Genomic DNA, 24,247 nt, shown 5'->3' with positions numbered 1-24,247 from the left:
CAGATAACAACAATCTGTAACTCCAGTTCCAGGGGATCTTACATTCTTTCTGGTGCCCATGGTCATCACATGACACAGCTGGACTTACACACACGCAGGTATAACACTCATACACATTTTTAAAAAGTTTTTTTAAAAATAAAGGATATGAGTTGGGAGAATAGCTCAGTAGCAGAGCACTTGCTTGCCATGCACAAGGCCCTGGGGTTGATTCTCAGCGCGCGCGCGCGCACACACACACACACACACACACACTAAAAGCAGAAAGATCTCGAAAAAAAAATAGTCTACTGTTCCACCTCAGGGAACTATCAAAACACAAATGAACCACCAAAATCAGCAGGAGGAAAGAAATAATGAAGATCAGAACAGAAGCTGTGCCTGGCAGTGCATGATATATTTTATTATTTTTATGTGCATGAGTCTATTGCCTGCATGTGTGTGAGTGAGTGTACCTGTGTTGTGCAATGCCCATAGATGTCAGAAGAGGGAATTGGATCCCCTGGAACTGGAAATGGTTGTTAGGTGGCATGTGAGTGCTGGGAATTGAACCCAGGTCCTCCAAAAGAGGGTCCTCTGACCTCAGTGCTCTTAACTGCTGAGCCATCTCAGAGCCAGTGAGATAGCTCAGCAGGTAAAGATACCTGATGCTTGAGTTCAATTCCAGGGACCCACAGGGTGGAAGGAGAGAACTGACTCCAGCAAATTGTTCTCTGACCTCCACACATGAGCTGTGACACAATGTAGCCCCCGCAAAATACAATAAAGGTATTTTTTTTTCCCTTTAAAAAGCCTCCCAGGTGCTGGAAAGATGGCTCAGTGGTTAAGAGCACTTGTTGCTCTTGCAGAGGACCCGGGTTTGGTTCCTAGCACCCACATGGTGTCTAACCACTGTCCAAAACTCAAGTTCCAGGGGATCTGACACCTCTTCTGGCCTTGGTGGACATTGCACAACATGGGTATACTTACATACATGCAGGCAAAACGCTCACACACATAAAATAAAAATATGTAAATCCAAAAAAAGTCTACCATCAAAAAATGCCCAAGGGACTACTGAGGTGTCTCAGCTACTAAGGATACTTGTTTGCTACTAAGCTTGAACCCATGTGGTAGAAGACGAGAACCAACTCCCACCAATTGGCCTCTGACTGCCACATACGTACAGTGGGCACGTACACACACACACACACACACACAGTGTAGACCTGCCCACTGTGAGTGGCACCATCCCCTGGACTGTATAAAAAGAGAAAGCAAGCTGAGCACAGCCGTCACAGTTCTCTGCTTCCTGCCCACAGACACAGTCTGAACAGATGCTTTGGGCTACTGCTGTCTGCACTTCCACATCATTATGAACTGTACCTTGGACTGTGAGCCAAAATAAACCCTTCCTTCCTTGAGTTGCTTTTGTCTGGGTAGTTTATCACAGCAACAGAAAAGTAATTAAGACACTACTCAAAGCAATCTACAGATTAAATGCAATCTCTATTAAAATACCAGTAACATTCTTCACAGTACTAAAAAATAATCCTAAAATTTATATGGAACCACAAATGACCACAATTTACATGGAACCACAAATAGTCAAAGCAATTCTGAGCAGAAAGAGCAAAGCAAGTTTTGTACTACCTGAGTTCAAAATATATCACAAAGCTGTCATTGTCAAAACAGCATGGTGTATGATATTGGCATAAATGCAGACATGTCTGGCCAGGCATGGTGGCTCATGCCTTTCATCTTAGCACTTTGGAGACAGAGGCAGGCTGATATCTGTGAGTTTGAAGCCAGCCTGGTCTTCATAGCAAGTTCCAGGCCAGCCAGGACTACACAGTGAGACCCAGTGAGACCCTATTTAAACAAACAGCAGACATATGGGCCAAAGGGACAGAATATAGAGCCTAGAAATAAACTCAAACTTCTACATTCAATCGATTGTCAACAAAGACTTTGTTCTCAATGTCTTAAAAAGACAATGTCAATAATGTCAATAAAAAGACAGGACAGTCTTTTTAACAAATAACTAGGATAATTAAATATCCACATGCAAAAAGAGAGACACCAGACCCCTATCTCTCATTGGTTATAAAAGTCAACTTCGGGGCCTGGGGAGATGACTTGGGGTAACATGCTTGCCATGAAAGCACCAAGACCTGAGCTCAGATCCCCAGAACCCCCACAAAAAGCTAAGGACAGCCACAAGCCTCTGTAACCCTAACACAGTAGGGCAGAGACAGGTTCATTGGCCAGTCAGCCAGCCTCACTGAAACTGAGCTCCAGTGAGGAGATTCTGTCTCAAAAGACGAAGTGGCAAGGAACTGAGAGAGGTATGTCAAATGTCGGCCTCAGACCTCCACAAGCACACACAAGTGTGCACTTTCTTATACACATGGACATCACACACACACACAGACACACACACACACACACACACACACACACACACACAAAATCAACCCCCAAATGAATTAAAAAATTAAATGTAAGACCCACAACTAAGAGACCTACAGGAGACAGGGGATGTTTTAGAATGTCAGAACAGGCAAGAATCTTTTGGCTGGGATTCCAAAAGCAAACATAAAATAAAATAAAAGATAAATGGAATTATGTCACATTAAAAAGCTCTTGGACAGCAAATGAAACAATCAGCAGAGTAAAATAGCTAAATAGATAAGGAACTCCCCAAAACAACCCTATTAAAATATGGGTAATAAATCCAAACATACATTTCTCAGAGAAAGGTATGTAAGCGGCCACAAGGCATATGAAAAATGCTGGAGAGATAGCACAGTGGTTAAGAACACTGACTGTTCTTGCAAAAGACCCGGGTTTGAATCCCAGCACCCACATGGCTAACAACTCTCTGTAACTCTGGTTCCAGGGGATCCTTCCAGGGGATCCGACAATCTCTTCTGTCCTCTGTGTGGGCATTGTGCGGCATGGATGCACTTACCTACATGCAGGCAGTACACACACACACACATAAAAATAATAAAATTTTAAAAAAGAAAGAAAGATGCTGACTGTCATTAGCCACCAGACAAATGCAAATCAAAACCATAAGCTCTCATCCCACCACTGTACTCTCCAAAAGACAGACAAAACACAGCAAGTGTGCCAAGGACAAAGAGAAAGTGAGCCCATGTACACACCTTTCCACCATTATGAAAACAGTATGGACATGCCCTTTCCCCTAACTAAAACCAGAGCTGCATAGAACTCAGCAATCCTACTGCTGGGTAAATATCCAGAAGAAATGAACTCAGTATGTGCAAAGTGCAAATGACATCTGTCCTCCTGTGTTCATTGAAGCACAGGTCACAGTGGTCAAGAAATGCCAACAACCTGTGTTTATGAATGGATGAATGGATAAAGAAAATATGGGGGCTGGTGCTATAGCTCAGTGGTAGAATGCTTGCCTAGCACGTGCAAGGCCCTGGGTTTGATCCCGAGCACCACAAGAAATTAATAATGCCAGATGTAGTAGTACTCACCTTTAATCCCAGCACTATGGAGGCAGAGGCAGGCAGCTCTCTGTTGAGATCGAGGCCAGTCTGGTCTATATATTGTTCTAGGCCAGCCAGAGGTATACGATGAGACCAGGAAGGAAGAAGGAAGGAAGGAAGGCAGGAAGGAAGGAAGGAAGGAAGGAAGGAAGGAAGGAAGGAAGGAAGGAAGGAAATGGTGGCTGGGAGGCAGGGACAGAAGGATCACCACAATTTCAAGACCAGCCTGAGCTATATAGTGAGTTCAGGGGCAGCCTGGTCTGCATAGAAGGCCCTGTCTGAAAAAGAAGGAAAGAAAAGAAAACATAGTATGTGTACAGAATGAAATTCTATTCCGTCATAAAGGAATAAAACCTTGTCATCTGCAGCAACACTGATGGAGGGGAGACCATTATGTCAAATGAAAGAAGCCAGGCACAGACAATTACACCATGAGCCACTCATCTGGGGATCTAAAGAATTTGTTCTTATAGAAGAGTAGAATGGAGGATAAGGGGGCTTGGGAGAGCAGGAAATGGGAAGGGTGGAATGTTTGATCAAGCAGTAACTAGTCACAGGTGGATGAGAGGGAGGGGTTCTGGGGTGTGATAAAAACAGGAGCCCCTTTACCTGGCTTTGTGGTTCAGATCCCGTATGTTCCTCAGGCTTCCTAGAAAGTGTGCAGTGCACAGGAGTGAGCACCTGGGACCAAACAAGCAGGGCAGGGGCACCTAACCAGGCAAAGGCATTTAGTGAGCACTTCTTATATTTCTCTGGCCACTGTGAACCAAAGTAAGTAACCAAAAGTGTTATGACTGCATTATCCACTTGAGCCACCCCTGAGGTGCCACTAGGGCCAATAGTCTCCGAATTTACAGTGTCATAGGGTGGAACAGGGAAGAAACCAAAGAGAAAGGGAGGTGGCAGGGCTCATGGCTGTTGGTCACTAAGGCCACTTGTGTCTGTGGCCTTTCCCCAACATGCTGCTTTTAGAGGTATGACCAGAAAGTAAAGGACTCCTTCTAAGACAATCCTTCAGACCTGTGTGTGTGCAAGTGAGCTCTCCCCTTGTGGCTAGCCACCTCGGGAGGCCATGCACAGATGCTACCCCATGCAATTTCTCCCCTAAAGTCAGAAAGGCATCCTCAGCAGCCGTCAATGGGCACCATGTTTCCATCAAATAACCCTCAGTGAAGAAAATCTTCCATCATTGAAGGTCCGAAGTAAGGGAGAACATTTAAACAAGGAAATTTGCATTGCTCAGAAAAAGTAGATTAACCAGTGCAATGAGGAGGGCAATGGAGATTGCCAAGCACACAGGCAAGTGCTGGCCCAGCATGCATATTACACTAGCTGCTTTCCCCATTGCTGTCCCAAATCACCTGACAAAAGCAACTTAGGAAGTACTGTCTTTTTAGAATATTTTATTTATTACCTTAATTTTATGTGTATGAGTGTTTTGCTTGCATGTATGTAACTGCACCCATGTCATGTGATATCCTCGGAGGTCAGATGAAGACATCAAATTCCCTGGAACTGGAGTTATAGATGGTTGTTAGCTGCCATGTGGATGCTGGGAATCAACCCGGGTCCTCTCTAAGAACGTCCAGTGCTCTTAACCGCTGAGCCATCCCTCCAGTCCCAGGTTTATTGTCTTACAGTTAGAGGTTACAGTCCATCATTTCAGGGAAAGCATGGCAACAGGACCTTGAGGCAACTGGTCACATTGCACCACAGTCAGGAAGCAGAGAGAGTGAGGTGGAAGTGAACAAGTCTATAAATTCACCCACCAGCCCCCACTGAGGCACTTCCTCCAGTAAAGCCCTGCCCCTAAAGATTCCATAATCTCTCCCAAACAGTGCCACCAACTAAGGACCAAGTGTTCAAATACCTGAGCGGGGGTGAGGGGGTGGCATTTCTCATTCAAACTACAAGGACCATCCAGCCCATGAAATGGTAGCACCCACATTCATGGTGGGTCTTTCCTGCTCAGTCAACCTTTCTGGAAACATCTCACAGATACATCCAGAGGTATGATTACATGACGATTCTAAATTTGGTTGAGTTGAAAATGAAGATTCACCATTAACAGGGTCACTTCATCGACTTCAGAACTCTTAGTGAGGGAAAAGCAACAGACCACAGTGACTCGCCAACTCCCATGGAGACCTGCACTCTAAAGCTTCCATTAGAACAGCATTCCTGCATCAGTTTGCAGATCTGCTCCTCTGATGACCATTTTTAAAGTGGAAGTGAGTCATCCCATTTCCTACTCCATCCCAAGATAGTCTCACCCCATCAAGTTCCCTTCTACATTGGATGGATAAAGAGGATAACTGACCTGTGATGTTCTGCTTGGTGTAAAAACACATAATGTAAAGCCATTATAAGTCTAGGGAGGTGTCTCCACAGAGTCTAAAGACAACAGTTTGATTCCCTGCACCTACATAAATGCCAGGAGGGTATGGTGGCCTGTCTGTAACTCCAGTGCTTAGGGAGTGGAAAGAGGAACAAGCTGGACACCTAAACTAGCTGAATTAAGGACCTCTAGGTTCAAGTGACAGACCCTTCCTCAATATAAAAGGTAAAGAGCACCCATACACGGGTACATATACACACCACACACACACACACACACACACACACACACACACACACACACACACACACGAGTTTTCTGAATACTGTAGTATCCTACTTCCAAGTCCTTAACAGGTCAAATGTGGCCCTTTCTGAGGGCCACGGTTTAAGTGTTTCACTGAGTCACACAGTTTAAGTTTCCCTGTAGCAAACTACAAGTAAGTCTGCCTTCAGCTTCGCTGGCCTGCTGATTCTGAAACAGTCCCTTTCCCCAAGCCCACCACCTTCCCTGCGGACTTTGAAACACTGAAAGTCTGCACACCAGCAAAATGTAAAGTCGTCTTGAGAAATCAGGAAACAGGCTGAGTGTTCTCATGGTCCATTGCTCTTCTTTCTGCCTCATGAGCTGGTCACCTTTCTGGGGACAGAGCAAGCTCTATCTCTGTGAGAAAGCACAGGAGAGATCTCTAGAGGAAGCAGAGGTGACACGGGGGGCATGCACAGTGGTGTCTTGAAAGGAAACCACATTCAACTAAGGTCAGAAGCATGGTTCTCTTCCCAGCTCTGATGATGCCATTTCCAGTTTGCAGGGCTTCAGTCCCTTATGGGCTGCTTTTTCTCAGGGCTGAGAAGCAAAGGCTCCAGAACGAAGCACGTCACAAACATCGGCCTGAGCCATAGACTCTGCTCAGGGTGGGTGGTGGTCAGGGCCAGAAGCTGGCAGGGGGCCAAGGAAACAGTGGCAGAAGAAACCTGGAGCCAGATGTAGTTAGTGGCCAACTGGTTAAGCAGGCTCCAGAGCTGGACCACCTGACTTCACATACAGCTCCGCTGCCAGAATGCCCAGGGGCAAGTTAGTCAGTATCCGTGTGCCTCAGTTTCCTCATCTGTGACATGAGGCTAATACTGGCACTGGCCTTGTAGGGTGGAGGTGAGGACTGAATGAGTTATCATAAGACGAACTTAAAACATCCTGGCTCTTTACTAAATGTCAGTCCTTGCTAGCAATACTTGTCAGCTGAAGTCTGGACCATCGCTTTGTTTTGAACCTTGTTCCTGCTCGCTGTGCAGCTGGGACAAGTCAAACCAGACCTCTCTGAACTTCACCTTGTTCCTTCTGATTTGTAAAATGAATTTAGCTTTCCTTCCCTGCAGAGGTCATCAGAGAACTGTGAGACAGCATCTGCAAAGTACCTTTCAGCCTTTCGTACAGCCTTCTTCCACAACAGACTTCTGCAGAGGACCTTAAAGGCAGGTGAAGACAAGGCGACGGGTGGGAAACAGGTGCAGGTGGGGACCCTTGGCAGCACCATGGGCCCGAGGGCTGAGTTGGTGCTAAAAGCACAGGATTGATTGTGCAATTTGGCAAGTGCAGAAGTTCCCAGGTCCAGCAGGGTTGAGGACCTGCTGAGTCCAATAAGCAGTGAGCTAAAGCCTGTCCCATCTCCTGGGAACCTGGACCAAGCAGAGGTCTGTGCCGTCTGATTCCCTACATGGACAGCACTGCCTGAACTGGGCACTTCCTCCTGAGGAATGCATCTGACTACACAGGAAATGTTTGGCCATTTGGTTCACAGTGACCCAGTGTCAGGGAGGTCCTGACCTGACCATCACACAGGCAGGGACTCTCATTCTTCTTGTGTCTGTTTTGCCCAGCGTCTTGACCCCAGTCTTTGAGCAGGGGTTCACATAGGTCCACTCTCCAGGCACTCAGCTCAGTGGCCTCCTCCTCACTGGGCCCCATGTATGTCAGCAGTGCACTAAAGACGAGTCAAGAAAGTAACCATCAACACCTGTTTCCACGGTTGCTGCTTCCAGATGTGCTTCCACTGTCCCACAGACAACCAGAACTGGCCCTGCCTCCGCCATAGGCCTTAATGCACAGGCCTGCGGCTGGAATTGATGGAAAGGCATTGCAGGGGGCTTGTAGGTTTGTGTGGCCTTTTGATTTCATGCTGTCCTTTCTCACTATGGGTGTCTACTATCTGCACTTCCAGGACAGTCACTGTGGGGCTGAGAAGCACAGCTCTGCTCTGGCCTCCAGAACCCAGCCTCACTACATATTAAATGACCCTCAGTAAGTGACTACCCTCCCCCTGGCCCTCCAAACTTCCTCATTCCTTGGTGATCTCAGCACCTTATTCATTGTTATCTCCATCATTATTGCTGCATCTTTTTGGTGACTTTAACTGTCACAGAAATGATCCATTCAAAACCCTGGCCACTCAGTGTTGACCAATATACTAGTCAGCTTTCCTTTACTGTGACAAAATTACTGAGATAATTAATACTGAGATAATTAAATTAAAAGGAGAGGTTTGAGTTTATAGTTTCAGTCATTGGTCATCTGGCACTTCTGATCGGGTGAAACTATATCTTGGCAGAGGTACATGGTGGCAGAGGCCTGCTTACCTCAGGGTAGTCAGGAGGCAGAGGGAGCGAGAGACAAGAGGAGGCTGGTGTCCCAGTAGCCCCTACACAGCATGCCCCCAATGACCTAACATCTTCCCACTAGGCCATCGCCCCAACAGCTCCTCCCCCTCCCAATGGCACCTCAGGCTGGCTTCTATGTTGGTTGCTTTTTACATAGCTATGACAGAAACAACTTAAGACTCAGTTTAAGAGGGTTCAGTCCATGGCTTCTGGGTGCATTGGTTCTTGGCCTTCTGGTAGCAGGAATGTAAAGGAAGCCATTTATTCATTTACTTCATGGTAGACAGGAAGTACAGAGTAAGGAAAGACCAGGGGCAGCGATAACTTTCCAAGGCTTACTTCATCCCACTAGGTCCCATACCCTCTAAAGTTTCAAGAACCACCCACTGAGACTAAGCATTCAATACAGGAGCTTGTGGAGGACATTTCCAATTTATAACAGGCTAGGAAGTAAGCCTTTAACATGTTAGGGGACAGTCCAATTCCAATTACAGCAACCTACTCAACTCCAGCATTTTTTTTTTTTTTTGTCTTTTTGAGACAGGGTCTCCTTGTAGCCCCAGCTGTCCTGGAACTCACTATGTAGACCAGGCTGGCCTTGAACTCACAAAGATCTGCCTGCCTCTGCCTCCCGAGTGCTGGGATTAAAGGCATGCGCCACCACGCCCAACAACTCCAATATTTTGACCTTTACCCCCAACTGCAGCCACTCATGTCATGGTTACACTTGCCAAGTTCACCTCTGTGACCTTCCCTGGCATTGTCCCACTCTGACCATGACCTGTATTCCCTCCTTCTAACTCTAAAACTCCACAGTTCTCCCACCTTCTAACTCTACCACTACTCTGACCCTCCCCGAGTCCCTTACAACTACTTCCTGCCAGTCTTGGTCTTAATAGTTTGATAAATCCCACCTCAACTTAAACCTAACCTGCCACCCTAGCCAGCCCCACATCTGAGCACCTGTAGAAAATGATCTCAATTGACTGGGTTCACTTTAAAAGTACATCACACACCTTCAGTGGACCCTCAACACTACCACTCCCTCAGTGAATTCATTTTCCCATTACAGTGATTCTCACATCTGTTGTCTCCACTCCTGTGGTGAGAATTCTCATGGGTAGGGAAGGGGGATGAGACAGCACTATGCAACGTCTAGTTCAATTCCACCGAAGTTCCCCTGCAGAGTCAGTTTATTGGGCTAACCTACCGAGCACGGGTGAACTCAAAGCGGCTGCACTGGAAAATCTTTACCCAGCATGTTGACTTCCCCATGGCTGTGAAGATGGAGCCACCCCCCAACACACCTATGGACTCTTGCCCTTCCCTGAGATCACAAGGCTATATGCAAATAGAGCAGAACTGCCCACAACTTGTTTGGGAGGGATGGCTGGATGCTCACTCAGGTGAGGGTCCCATGACCCTTCCCACCCCCTCTTTCTACAAGGGACCATCAACAGTCAACAAGCCCAGCTGCGATCTTTTGCAAGCAGGCATAACTGAACTCCTGAAGGTGGCAGTTGTTTGGCTCAGAGGATAGTGCTGTACAACTCTCTAGTGAGACCCTAGTTTTAATTTCATAGGAAAATCTACACTCACGACTCTAGAACCTGCCAGCACCTGTCCTCACATGCTCCCTTTCATTTAGGAGGAAACGACCTCATGCTCTGCCTTGAGGCTGGCCTCACCACTGTCAGTCTCAACCCTTCCTTCCTTGAGACAAGGATTTCACTCACATTTCTCCCCTTTCTCTAGAATGGCTTCTCCCCATTTGGAAAGCCTCTTCTGTCAATGGGTTAAGATGCATTAGTACTGTCCGTCTTTTCAAAAACAGCCCCCTAACACCATATCCCTCTCTGGCCACTCTGCTTCTCTGCCTCCCATAGCAAAAGCCACCTACACTGGGTCCCATTCCCTCATCTCATATCCAACCCACTTCAGAGATTTTTATCTATGTCATCACTTACATACATCTTCTCTGAGGTGAATGCCCATTGTCCCCAGCTTTCCCCACTTGCTGGCAGCATTTGGCATGCCTGGTTCCTCCATCCTGATAACATCCATCAGTCACTTGGGTCTCCTCTTCATCTCTGATGGTGTCTTCAGCTCTTGTAGGGTAATAAACAGTCTTGGATTGTGTAGTACCACAAAGCAATGGCCTCAGCCCTTTGCTAGCCACACTGACTCCTAGAAACCCTGACTTTATCCCCCATGAGAAGAGGCTGCTTTATATATATTCTTGACCCCTCACACCTCTTCCTGTAACAAGTGGGTAAAACAAGAGGCAAAGAGGATAAAGGAAGTGCCTGTACTGTTAGTTTTGCAACCTAAAATGTCCACAGTGACCAGTGTGCTTTACAGCAACTGCCCACTCATCTGGCCCCCAAGCATGCAGTGTTACCATCTAAACTGTGGAAAGAAATGGAATTTAACAAAACAGTAATGTTTGCTCGGTAACAGGACTATCAGGAATGCAGAAAGGAAGAGAGTGTCCCTCAAGTTTCCGGTCCTACTGGAAGATGGGTGAGCACTGTAAATCTGATGACAGGCAGTAGGAACAACAGACTTGTCTCCTCATTTTAGTGTTTAAAACATAAGCCAGTAAACGCGAGTTTCATCTCAAGTCTTGTCATGGGGTAGATTTATCATCCGTACAACAGTAAGTACACATTACACTTTGTGTCTCGGGGCATGACTTCAGTCTGACTGCACATACCAGAGGAAAAGTGACATTTATGAACTGTAATGGCTTATTACCAGCATGGCCATACATACCCAACTCAGCATCCACTACTCAGCAGAACATAATCTTGTTAGGACTGAAATGGGGCCCCAAGGGATTCATTTCTACATGCTGCAGTGCATAAAGAGTTGGGGTACAATTATACCTCTGTCATTTAAACAGATTTATAGACCTGCAAGCATCTTGCATGTGTAATTAACTTCCAGTTAGGATCATTTTTCAAGAACAAAAAAATAATTTACCATGTATGCCAGGGAACAGTTTATGACCTTACAACTATAAGATTTGATTCCTGAAAAAAAAAAAAACAAAAAAAAAAAACAACAAAACCCCAGCTTTCATGGAAAGCAGTTCTCAACCGTAAATGACAGAATGATCAGATAAATTGGTCAAAACTGCAGAGTGGGCCCAAGCATCCTATGTAGGCTGAGAGTCAAATCCATGAATTTGCAATTTTAGTCACTGGCTGGGGCAATTCTGATGTGAGTAGAGTGTATGTCACAGGAAATCATGTTAGAAGGAAATAAGAAAATGGAGTGGATTGTAAGAGCCAGAGGTGGTAGGAGAATATGAGGAGACCATGTGGTAGTTGCACATATGCCACGGCACTTATGACATCATGCACAAGACCTGTGCAAACCCAAGCCAGGCCCAGCATGTAGTGGGCAGGAAGCCCCAGCCCCAGCCGAGGATCTGTTGGCAACTGATGGATGCTGGGAAAGAGTCGATTTTCCTGACTGTTGTGATGCCTGGTAGGTTGACCAGACTCTAAGGGACAGACTCACATCCAAGAACACTTGGGAAACAGATTAGACTCAATAGGCATTTAGGAAAAAAAATAATAAGACAAATAATAATGGAGGACATGAGGTGGGGGAGTAGTAAGGCAGGGGTGGAAGAGAGGTTGGAGGTGGGAGGGAGCCTAAGTATGGTCAAAATACATTGTATTAAATTCTGGAATCAATAAGTGGAATGTCAACATCTATGACCTAGCTATCAAATTGACAACACATTTCTGAGAATCAAGCATTTAAATTTCTGAAATTTCTAGCCAGGTCTTATGGTTTGAATGTGAAATGTCCTCCCCACCAGCTCATGTGCTTTAACACTCTCTACCTAATGATGGCATTTGGGGAGGTTGTAGAACCTTTGGGGCACGGGGCATGGCTGGCAGATAGAGGGGCCACTCTGAGTTTTCGCTCTCTGCTTCCTGTTTGCCACTGAGCTGTACCAGCCACCCTACGCTTCTGCTCCACCACCAGGGACTAGAGAAGTCCTGCTGCCATGCCTTCCGTCATGATGAACCGTGAGGCACAGCAAGCCTCTCCTGCATGAAGCTGCTTCTGTGATGAGGAAGTAATCAGCCCTGGGTGTGGAGGTGCACCTGCCGTCCTAACACTGGGAGGCTGAAGCTGGAGCACAGTAAATTTTAAGGTCAGACTGGCTACCTACTGAGACCCTATGTCTGAAAACAAAACCAAGTTCCCAGACTGAATATTCCTTGTGATGCCGTTTCTGCTCTTCCATCTTCCTTGCTGTCACATTCTAAAATTGTGATGACTGCGGCAGTGTCCTACTTATGGCTAGCTTTCTAGGCTAAGAAAGAAATACTGAGCATGTATGCTTGCTGCACTTCCCCAAAGTGTAGAAATATGTAGATTAACTCACATAGATACTCCCTATTTATATAGTTGTAAACTCAAGGTTATACTGCACTATTTTCCTTTTTATTTATACACAAATATTCTGAATTTGATAATATACTTTAGCATTTTGCTCAGTGTAACATTTTTATTTTGGAAAAAAAATAAGAATACAAAAAACAAAATACAAAGCCAGAGAATTAGAAAGGATTTATCACAGTTCTATTATGTCTGGTACAATAATAATAATAATAATAATAGTAATAATAATAATAGATCTGGAAAGTCAGATCAGTGGTTAAGAGTACTGGCTGCTCTCGCAGAGGACCCAGGTTCAGTTCCCAGCACCCACTTGACAGCTAACAACTGTCTCTAACTCCAGTTCCAGGAGTTCTCTTTTGGCCTCTGCAGGCATTGCATGCATGTGGTGCAGGCAAAACACCCATACACATAAAATAAAACAATAAGGAAAGGAAAAGGAAATGAAGAAAGGGGGTAGAGAGATGGCTCAGCAGTTAACAACATTGCTGCTCTTCCAGAGGACCTGAGGTCTGTTCCCAGCACCCACATAGGGCAGTTCACAACCACCTCTAACCAGCTCCAGGGAAGCTGACATGTATATATCAATAAAAAGAGAAGAGAAAGGGATAAAGGAAAGGAGAAAAAGAGGGAGGGAAGGATGGAGGCGGGCCACTTACATTTCTAAAGCTTCCATACAATTTACCCTGGAAAAGAGCAGTAAGAATACAGTAAATCACATGCTAATCTTGTTAGGTATCTCACATGTGCCACTAGGAACATGCCACAAGCCCCTACTTCCATCTTCGACTCCAAATTCAGGTGCCCAGGGCCCCACAGCGCAGGGGCAGGCACCCAGCATTCCTTCCACGCAGCCTAGACTACACAGTTCCTCTTCCCACACTCTGTAACCCTTACACTTCACTTCCACTTACCAAATTCTAAATGCAAACCCAGCACTTGTAGCTATACATACTGAAGAAGTGATAGTCTGTAATGCAAAAATCAGTGCTAATATTAAAAGCCAATGTACCTAGGCTAGGGATGTGCTCAGTGGTAAAGTGCTTGCCTAGCATGTGCAAGGTTTTAGTTTGGATCCTCAGAACCAAGAAAAAATTTAAAAACAAAGTAAGGATGTAAACATCTAAAAATACAATGATAAACACTTCTGTACATTTAAAATTTTTAATGAAGTTTGGTTATGTTTAAACATTTTCATTTAGATATAATATGGATCCAATTCCTAAATATCTGCTATACACAGGAATTAAAGGAAAAAAAAAACTGCTCTCCCATAATTAGGCATGATTAAAATTTGTCAGTTTTGCAAGGTAACCGGCACACCCGGTTAGTGCTGACCTGGCTCTAGGACAGTCTGGGAATTTCAGTTCCAAGGTGGGTCTCTGCTGGAACCACATGAAGCCAATGCACACATAAAGGAAGTCTTACACACCTGATGTTCAAGTCACATGGGATAGAGTACTGGCTAATAAAGAACTTCTTAAATTTGAAACAACTCATTCTAAAAACAATCTATGATTATTTATCCCCCAAATCCACTAAGGTTAGGTGAACTTGCAATGCATTCACTTTTAAATACTCAATATACCTACAGCCTATTATAATTTCTCCATATTCTTTATTGGTTATAAAAGCCAATTTATGACATTCTGTATTATACTATAAACACTGACCAAGCATCAAGTCATTCATGTAAATTAATCTCTGATGAGCTGAGAGGAGGTTGGTTTTATAAACCGAGGTTGATGACAGAACAAATAGGAAGCACTTCAAAGTTAGGGAGACAGGACATTAGAAAACAGCTGGACAAAGCACTTCAAAGTTAGGGAGACAGGACATTAGAAAACAGCTGCTTAACATCAAGTTACTTTTTTGTGAGGATTAAGGCAGAGAACACCTAATTGTCATACTGATTGAAATGAGATTGTTTGGGGAATTTGGGCTATTATCTCTCTTCTGATTTCTCTCAAGTTCCAGGAGGAACTTTCTGGTGACATGAACTTGCTCTGTGGAGGCTAGTACAGAAGCCTAGTCCAAAACAATGGGCTCCTGTACTACTTTTTTCCCCAGAAAAGTTTAATGGGTTTATTTATAATTGTTTTAAAGTTGAACTGTTGAAACATTTTGACTTGCATTAATGCTTTATACCCTGCATTTATATTAAAAATCCACAGAGATGAAAATCAACTGCCATACCTGATTTCTGCATTCACAAACATATATGTAGGTATTTTGACCCATGGGAAAAAATATGTAACATTCAGAACTACTCTCAAGAGATAAAAAGGGAAAAATTATGCTTTTAGAATGAAATGTTTCCCCTCATAGAGGATTCTTAAGCATACTCTCCGTACACGGTGTGCTAGCTAGGTATCTTTTGGCACGGTCGTCACACCTTTGGCATGCAAAGCACACAGGTTGGTTATCTTCAAGGCCAACAAGATAGGCCTCACTGCTTACTGCAAAGCACCAGCAGCCAAACCCTGGAAGTGAAAGTCTGTTTTGCTGAGCAATTTCTCCCAGCAGACACTGGAAGGGGAGTGTCTGAATTAGAAGTTCAGTGAACTAACAATGGCATCTAGTTTCAGGAGTGCCACAGACCTGTGACAAGGTTTTTTTCACCTTTCCAATAGAGAGCGCGCTCTTGCGAGCAGCTTTTGTAGCCAGTTTCCTGGGTGCTTTACCACCCAGTGCATTTGTAGGCAGTCTGCTTTGTACAGGCCATGGTAAAAGACACTTCCTTACTTACCTTTCTCCTTTCAGCAAGTGAGAGATGGTTGCTGGTGTTAGAAAGGGACAGCAAGGCATCAGGGCAGTGGGGACAGCCTTGGGAACATTGTTATTATACTTTAATGCCTGTGCTGGTTAGTCTTTGTCAACTTGACACTAACTAGCAACACCTGGGAGGGAACCTCAACTGAGGCATCTCCTCCATCAGACTGGCCTGTGGCCATGTCTGTGGGGCATTTTCTTGATTGTCCAGTGATGTGGGAGGGCCCAGCCTACTGTGGGTAGTGCCATCACTGGGCAGGTGGGCCTGGCTTGTATAAGAAAACAGGATGAGCACAGGCCAGGGAGTCAACATGGTAAGTAGCATTCCTCCCTGGCCTGTGCTTCAGCTCCTGCTTCCAAGTTCCAGCCTTGGGTTCCTGCCCTGACTTCCCTCAAAAATAAGACTGTGCTTTGGAAGTATAAGGTGAAATAAACCCTTTGTTCCCCAAATGGTTTGTGAGAGTGTTTTATCACAGTAACAGAAAACAAACTAAAACCGAACCCACACCCAATTGTAAGCTACCTACCTTTTAAGCAAACTACACAGCAACCCTGCAGTTACCCATTCACCTGGTTATTATACATCTTCCTGCCTAAAGGCAATGAAAGCTTTTAAAAATGATCCTTTCATTTACCAGTGAACTCTATTAGAATTCATATATACACTGGAATCTCTTTGAATGTCCCAAGAGAATCCAATTCTATTGCAGGGATGAGCATTAGGAAATCACCAGGAGCTCACTTCTGGTTGACCCACACTTCTCATGCTCCCAGGTAGCCAAACAGTCAGTTACTACATGTCCTTGACCAAGCCGGTACAAGCAAAGCACTCGGCTGAACACTGGCGATTCAAAGCACTCAGCACTCATACAGGAACACAATGAGAAAAGACAATCATGTGGGCATCAAGCAGTGTTTTGCTATTTAAATCATCAAACTCAGGATTTACCATTTTGCTTAGTGTTAGAGTTTATCAACACAATTTACTTTAAAAGTATTCTAGAGGCCTAAAACAAATTAGAAGATGAAAGATGGGACTAAATATTGTGTTGCTTTTTTCTAATGCATTAAACTATCCAGTGATAAATGATTATTTAAATTTAGCTCAGGCTGGCCTAGTACTCTAGCTTCCTTGCCTCAGCCTCCCAAGTGCTGAAATGACAGGTTTACAGCACTTGACCTTTCAAATTTAATTGCTCCCTCACATATGAAGAATTCTGGATACCTTTTGACAGAAGACTGGCCTTTTTCCAGAGCCACTCTGTGTTCTCTTTACATGCTAGCTCTGCACAGTATTAAAAAGTAGGATCATCAAGAAGGAAATCTATCATAGTAACCATCCCACTAAGAAGATGAAATACTATGAAGAAGTAAATTTTACTGTTTATTTCTTCGTTACACAAAGACAATTAAACATGCGCCACACCATCGTAATCCACCCTCTATGTCATTTTGCCACGTTAACACACACTGTCAAACTGCGTCACGAGTCCAACTCAGGGTCAAGTTTTTCCACTTTGATGACTATCTCTGGAGTTAGGGCCACAGCTGGGTGACCCTCTGCCTCTGCCTCCGACAACACTTCCTCCTTGATCTTCATGGACTTCCCTCTGGCCTCCTCCTCATCTGAGGATTCATCGAGCTCCCATTCGTCGTCGATGTCCATTTCAAACACTCTCACATGACGGAGGTTTGAGCTTAGCTAAAGAAAAAAGGCCAGATGAAGACTTCTTAAATGAATGGCTTAAAAAATTCATTTTATATTAAGGAATTCAAGTCAGAAGCTTGAATCAAAGACTGGCTTTATAGGAAAGTCATATTCCATTCATTTACTGAAAAGCCACCCAACTACGCTTTCACTTTCTATCAAGGAACTCCATAACAATTCCTAAGACTAGCAAAATCCAGAATTGCTTTTCTCTACTTAGCTTTCTCAGAAAAAGAAACTGAACACTTAAGGCCTGTAAACAGTGTTCCTCCATGGTCTGTGCCCCTACATGCCCACAATCAATAGACACTCTGACTCACACAATGACATAAGCACACATATCATACATTTCATGAAGGCTGTACAGAAGGCCACATGCTGCCTTGTCTACAACACTTACCACACAGGACACTTTTCGAAAGCCATTCCCAGCCACATACTGTGCTCTCATACTTTCCAGTAACCTCCAGTGCTTCTCAAAATGCATGGTACGTGTGGGAATGATGCTGCACTGTTCATCCAGCCTAGAAGAAAAACCAACCAGGAATCAAAAGGGACCCCTCCTCCCTGGATTAGGGATGTCTACTTCTATCCATACTCCCATCCTCAATGGAAGTCTAGTAGTCACTGAATTGACAGTTGTGAGGACAGTCCATATAAGCACTGCGGTTCCAAACAGAATACGATGCTAGTAAGGCTTTCATTTCCTTTCAAGGAAAGAAATAAGACATATTTTATAATTAGAGAGAATCTAGCTATTTAAACCAGTCAACTAAACCCAACTCTTAGAACAAATACTTTCAGCATGAACAATGAAGCCCTAATTCTGGAAAATACTCAACACAAAATCTAAACTGATTAATTCTACTACCAACTAAGGTTAACAGTACCCTAGAAAAATGGGACTAAGAGGTCCCATTCTCCTAGCCAAATAATTCTCCAGCTAAATTAACAAATTAGCTCCTCCCTCTTCCTTCTCCGTCTCCCTCTCCCCTCCTCTCCCCTTTCCCCTGTCCTCTCCCCTCTCCCATCCTCTCCCCTTTCCCCTGTCCTCTCCCGTCTCCCTCTCCCTCTCCTCCCTCCCCACTCAGTCTCTCTCTCTTCCTTTGGTCATTTTTTTAAGACAGGCTCTCCCTGTAGCCCCAGCTGGCCTGGAACTTGCTATGAAGACCAGGCTGGCCTGGATCTCACAGTGATCCACCCACCTCAGCCTCCTGAGTGCTGGGACTAAAGGTGTGCACCACCACACCCAGCTTCTCCATCTACTCTTAAAGCAAAGGAGGAAAGCTATTAGTCTGCATTTTCAATTTTTAAATTTAAAAAATTTTCAATTTATGTGCATGCATGTGTGCATGTGTCTGAGTATGGTTATGGTATGGGTATGGGTATGGGTATGAGTATGTGCACGTGCATGAAGGTGCCCACAGCCAGAGGCATCAAATCCCATTGAGCTGGAATTACAGGTGATTTGATTATAAGCTGCTCAATGTAGCTCCTGGGAATCAAATTCTGGTCCTCTGTATGAAAAGTACGTGCTCTTAACTGTTGAACCATCTCTCCAGCCTCCAAAGTCTGCATTTTAAAAATACAAAGTAAGCTGGGCTTGGCAATCCCAGGATCTTGCAAGCTGTGAGGCAGGAAGATCACAAGTTACTACTAGAGTACAGGGCTACAGAGTGTGTTCAAGGCCAGTCTGAGCAACTTAGTGAGGCTGTCTCAAAATAAAAAGCGGGTTAGAAATACAGATCAGGAGTAGGACACTTGCTTAGTTTGCAGGCAATCCAGGGTTCAATATCCAATACCACAAAAACAAAACAGAAAATTAAAGACAAAAAAAAAAATCAAAATAGGAACATTTCTGCCCAGCTGCCTTTATGGGTATCCCTAGTAACTAGTAAACCACTATCTAGCATGCCTAAAAAGCAGAATCTTTGGTGTATATTTTCAAGATGGTTAACTGTAAACTAGGCATAGTGCTACATACCAGCAGTTCTAGTAATCTGGAGGCTAAGGCAGGAGAATCACGAGTTCAAAGCCAAATTTGGGCAAGACTGTCAAGAAGGAAGAGAAGAGGAGGGAAGAGGAGGAAGAGGGGATCAAAAGAAAAGCTACTTGTTTTATGAGGCTGACAATCTCTTAAGGAGTTGGTTACCTTGAGGAGTAAGTCCCTGTGAACTGATATTCTGCAGAATCTTCACTGTTATACACTAAAGACAATGGCAACTGGACCAAGAGCCTGTCTCTTCCTTCACGTCCCAGAGTGTCTTTAAGAATGACCGTTACAGTCTCATCATCATAAAATTGGGCGTCTAAGCAACTGTAGGTGCTAGAAGTAAAATGTGTTATATCAAAAATGATCATGACCGCTAAGAAAATACAGTATATATAACCTCATTCTGGCATCAAGCAGAAAAAAAGAACTTAAAATATTGACATTCTCTATAGTGACAACTAAAATATCCCATTAGTTTTTACTAAAATCACTAAATTACTTTTTGTACTAAATTTTCCCAATATAACTAGATCTTATGAACAGATAATTATGAGAAAAGAAAAAAAATCTGTGAGGCTGGTTTATAATTCTATAAAACTTGTCATCAATGACTAGGCTGTAAGCCTGTGAAAATTTTATGAGTGACACCTATGCATACCTGAGTGAACAGAGTTAACAGACTGAAAGCAAAAACATTTCACATGTGAAAAACACGTATCTCCAAAGTACCATTAACCGAAAACATTGTAGGGAAAACAGAGTGAGGAGAGAAGAGCCAATGTGAGTGCCAGCTCTTCATCGGCAAAGCTCCAGGAACAGCTTAGCTGCCACTGCCCCTCGGTACCCAGAGAATGAATGTCATTTTTTTTGTTGTTGTTTTTTGTATTTTATTTTTTTGAACAAAAACTTTGGCCTTCTAGGCCACTTGCTTCCTGATCCACATCACCTTCCTAGCTCACAATTATAGGAAAACATAATACATAAAAGGCTAGTAGGCTAGTAGGTTTCTCTCCAGTTGTAAGTCAAACCACTCTCTATAAAATATATCAAGAAGCCTGCCCCTCTGCTGGAGGTGACAGAACGCTTTTGCCCATACCACTCCTGAGTCTGATACCCTGATACCCTTCTATCCCATAACTGCAGTACACAGGCGCACATACTTCCCATGGTATGTGCACCTGTCATCCAAACCAGGCTCAAGACTTACCTTCTTCTGACTTTTTCAGTTGTGGCATATGTGAAGCTCCCAAATTTAACAGCAATTAGTCCATTACTTACAGATCTTGAAGAAAGAAAAAGAGACTTTGTAGAACAAACAGGACAGCCAATAATCTACATGCTTGAAATAAGTTGGCAGTATTAATACACTCAATTAAAAACCAAGTCCCAGATAAAAAGCACTGCACTTTTGCTATAGAATCCTTGTATATGGGTCAAAAAACCCAGATGATGATAAGCCACATTAGTTTAAAATCTTACAGTCATCAAAGTAGCTAGATACTTAACTAAGGACATCTGAAGGGGACAAACTACTTCTCCTTGGCTGCATCTTAGTCTCAAAAACATTTCTTTGTTGAGATTAACCACCATTTAAGATGCTAACGAAATTGTGAACTTAATTTTCCTTTAGAACACATACATGGGATTTCAAGTACGTTTCTGTGGGCAAATCTCTTGTTTAGTGAAAGACAAAATTAATCCAAGATAAAAAGTCTTTCCAGAATGTACCTACTAATGTGACTTTGAATGTCTAAAAGTTCTTTAGATCGAATCACACAGGTTTCTGACTCAGCATCATCTTATTGATGCAAAAACTTCAACTGCAAACAGTTAAGTGCCAAATTTAGTTATGAGGTAGCTTAATCAGAACCTGAACTATTAGAAGGGAAGCTGTATGTTTATTATTAAAGAGAAAAATCTTATCTCTGCAATTCAAACTTCAAATGAATACTTACTGAGAAATATCAGTATGTCTCCTTAAGATGCACATTTTATAAAGCGAATCTTCTAAAATAGTAAAAAGAAGATAATGTACATTTGAAGTTTTATTATTCCACCTAAGGAAGAAAATTTAATGTCAGAATATGGTATTTAGTTCTTAAGGTTAGAACAAAACTAGATTGTTTACAAAAGATGGAAACACACTTACAGAAATGGAAATTTTAACAATCTACGTGCAGAGTCCACACTAAAACAAAAGGAAAACAAAATGAGAAAAATTTTAATTCCAGCTAAATTTACAGCACACACAGGTAAAGAGAATTACCTCCTAGCATCTCTATATAACGGAATACAGATTGCTTGATTCATCGATCTTCCAATTACATCCTATATAAAATAAGATTTAAAAACAAAATTATCAGGACTAGTGATACAGCTCAGTGTTAAGAGTGTTTGGCTAGCATGTACAAGGTGCTGAGTTTGATCCTACCACCATTACCACAACACAAACACATACATACACACATGCAACAAACAGGAAAACCAAAACACCATAATTAGAGCACTTACATGTACAGAGATACTCTACAGAAAATGTGATTGTCACTGTTAAAATTTGGTGAGATAAAAATCATCTATACCATCAAACTGCACATAAGAAACCTTAATGACAGAAACAGTAAGGAAAAGAGAAAGACAATTCTGAGCTGAAAAAGGAGCGAGGGAGCGGGCAGCCAGGCACCGGGCAGGTATCTCACACTAGTCTCTTGACATCCATCATGTCTAAAAACAAGACATGTCTCTGAACTAAGAGTTCAGAATAAGTTTATTCTGAGAGCAAACAAATTACTGATGATGCCAACACTTTCAACAGGCTATTTTTAAAATTTGTGTAAGGAATTAGCAAGATGAGAAAAACTCAACCATAAGAAATTGCACATTCTAATAGCCAAAACCAGTTAAATACTAGCACTTTCATAGAGTTTACCCTAATAATTATGGTCATCTACCTAGGTGACCCAGATAGTCCAGTTTTTCTTGCTCCTACATAAAGACATGCATTTCTTTCAAACTTACTGCTGGCTTTTGCAAACACTGATCAATAATCTTCTCCATCCTTCTTTTCACAAAATGTAATGATTTTCGAGGGTAATAAGGAAACAGCAAAGGACTTTCTGGTTTCAGACAAAAACAGAAATAAAACCACAAAGTTACAGCAAAGCAATGATTAGAAGACTCTGAACTGAAGAGCCAGGACAGTTTACATTGCGGTGGAATTAGTACAATACGTCATACACCTCATAAAAATGACCAGTCTCTGTCTTCCATTTCTCCCCACTGCCAGCTCACTAAACCTACCACATGAGTTTAGGAAAGAAATAGTGGGCCCATGAGATGGCTTGCTGTCAAGCCTGACAACTTGAGTTCAATCCCTGGGACCAACATGCTCAGAGAAATGACTCTCAAAAGTTGTCCTCTGACCTTTACACATATGCTGTGTCACTCCACTCCCTCCTCCCTGTATCAACTAAATAAAGAAACAGACTGGGGAATCAAAAGGTATATAATGAAGCAGTTTGCTCTGCTGTTCTTTACTACAGTGCAATAGCAATGACAGCCCAGCGTTACTCTGAGGAGTACTGTATTAAAACAGAAGCAAGAGACAAAAAACTAGCTCTACCTAAATATCATGTTACTTTTTTAAAAAAACAATTTTATCAGTAGAAAAGTGATATAATTTAGCATTCTGTATGTCCTATTCTGAAATAGTCTTTTGCTTTTATTAATTTATTTTTAACTTAACTAATTTATTATTGTCTTTTTGAGACAGGGTTTCCCTGTAGACCCAGCTGGCCTGGATCTCACAGAGATCTGCCTGCCTCTGCCTCCCAAGTACTGGGATTAAAGGTGTGCACCACCATGCTGGCTTACCTATTTATTTTTAATTATGTGTGTGTACAGCTATGTGTAGGTATGTACATGTGAGTGTCAGCACCCAAGGGTGTCAGTGCCCATATTCCCTAGAGCTGGAGTTACAGGTGGTTGTAAGCTGCCCAACATGGGTGCTAGGAATCAAACTCTGATCTGCATTATACAGTCTTAACTGCTGAATCATCTCTTCAGTCCCAACAAGATTCTTTTTATCTATTATTTCTGCTGCTTATAATAGCTATACAAGGTAAGCATTACATTCTCCAATTTATAGATTAAACAAGAGACTTAGGCAAGTTCAGACAACTGCTTGGTGTGAGAATGTCTACCTAGACCTACAAATCCCAATGGGCCTAACTCTGAAGTCCAGCTTTCCCATGGCTCTGCAGGTGTTCCCAACACATAAAACCTTATGCCCTGGAGGTGCGGGCTAAAATGGGATTTTAAGCCATTAGCCTTTTAACCTCCCAACAGAGACTAGTATCAGAGAAAGACATAGGTTCCTTGTCCCCAAGTCCTGGAATAGTTCCTCCAACCCTTGGAATTCCCCAAGTGATGAGACTGATGAGAGATCTGCTTTACTAGGGCAAGTCTAGAAGGCTCATGAATGGCCTCAGGATGGGGTGGCCAGGATGTCCACACCTTGACAAGAAGCTTATCCTTTCCAACTCTACCTGCCAAACCCAGGAAGGGGCTGCAGGTTGAGCTTACCACCAAAGTCAACGACTTGTTCAATCACATCTGTGTAATAAGGTCTCTATTTTTAAAAACCCATGTTCTGTGGTTTGGAGAGCTTCCTGAAAGCTCTGAGTGTTGTGGAAAGGGCCTGGAAGGTCGGGCCTCTGCTATACACCTAGCTTGGCTGCTCCTGAGCTCCATTTTTTTTTTATAGTAAGCAAACAAGGAAACCCGATTTTTTTTGGGGGGGGGGGGGTTTTTTTGAAACGGGGTCCCCCTGAACCCCCGCCGGCCCGGGAC

At 43.4% G+C, this 24,247-nt stretch overlaps 1 protein-coding gene and 1 pseudogene across 1 annotated transcript in view; both read right to left on the bottom strand.

Annotated features, from left to right (window-relative positions):
* Positions 1-9,773, bottom strand: part of LOC103737527 — a 127,824-nt pseudogene extending 118,051 nt beyond the window's left edge.
* A 7,285-nt stretch (positions 9,774-17,058) lies between these two features.
* Anapc4 (anaphase promoting complex subunit 4) overlaps positions 17,059-24,247 on the bottom strand; it is a 39,246-nt gene continuing 32,057 nt past the window's right edge. The window contains exons 21-28 of the mRNA XM_008837337.1: positions 22,415-22,512; positions 21,663-21,724; positions 21,546-21,584; positions 21,352-21,453; positions 20,604-20,678; positions 19,556-19,729; positions 17,804-17,927; positions 17,059-17,397 (exon numbers count right to left, since the gene is read on the bottom strand). Coding sequence (XP_008835559.1) covers positions 17,179-17,397; positions 17,804-17,927; positions 19,556-19,729; positions 20,604-20,678; positions 21,352-21,453; positions 21,546-21,584; positions 21,663-21,724; positions 22,415-22,512 — 893 coding nt within the window. The 3' untranslated portion in view covers positions 17,059-17,178. The remainder of the gene's footprint in view (positions 17,398-17,803; positions 17,928-19,555; positions 19,730-20,603; positions 20,679-21,351; positions 21,454-21,545; positions 21,585-21,662; positions 21,725-22,414; positions 22,513-24,247) is intronic.

This window comes from Nannospalax galili, unplaced genomic scaffold (assembly GCF_000622305.1).
Source record: "Nannospalax galili isolate Female #2095 unplaced genomic scaffold, S.galili_v1.0 scaffold777, whole genome shotgun sequence".
Lineage (NCBI taxonomy): Eukaryota > Metazoa > Chordata > Mammalia > Rodentia > Spalacidae > Nannospalax > Nannospalax galili.
Note: the sequence above shows the minus strand (reverse complement) of the source record. Positions and strands in the feature narration are given on the sequence as shown.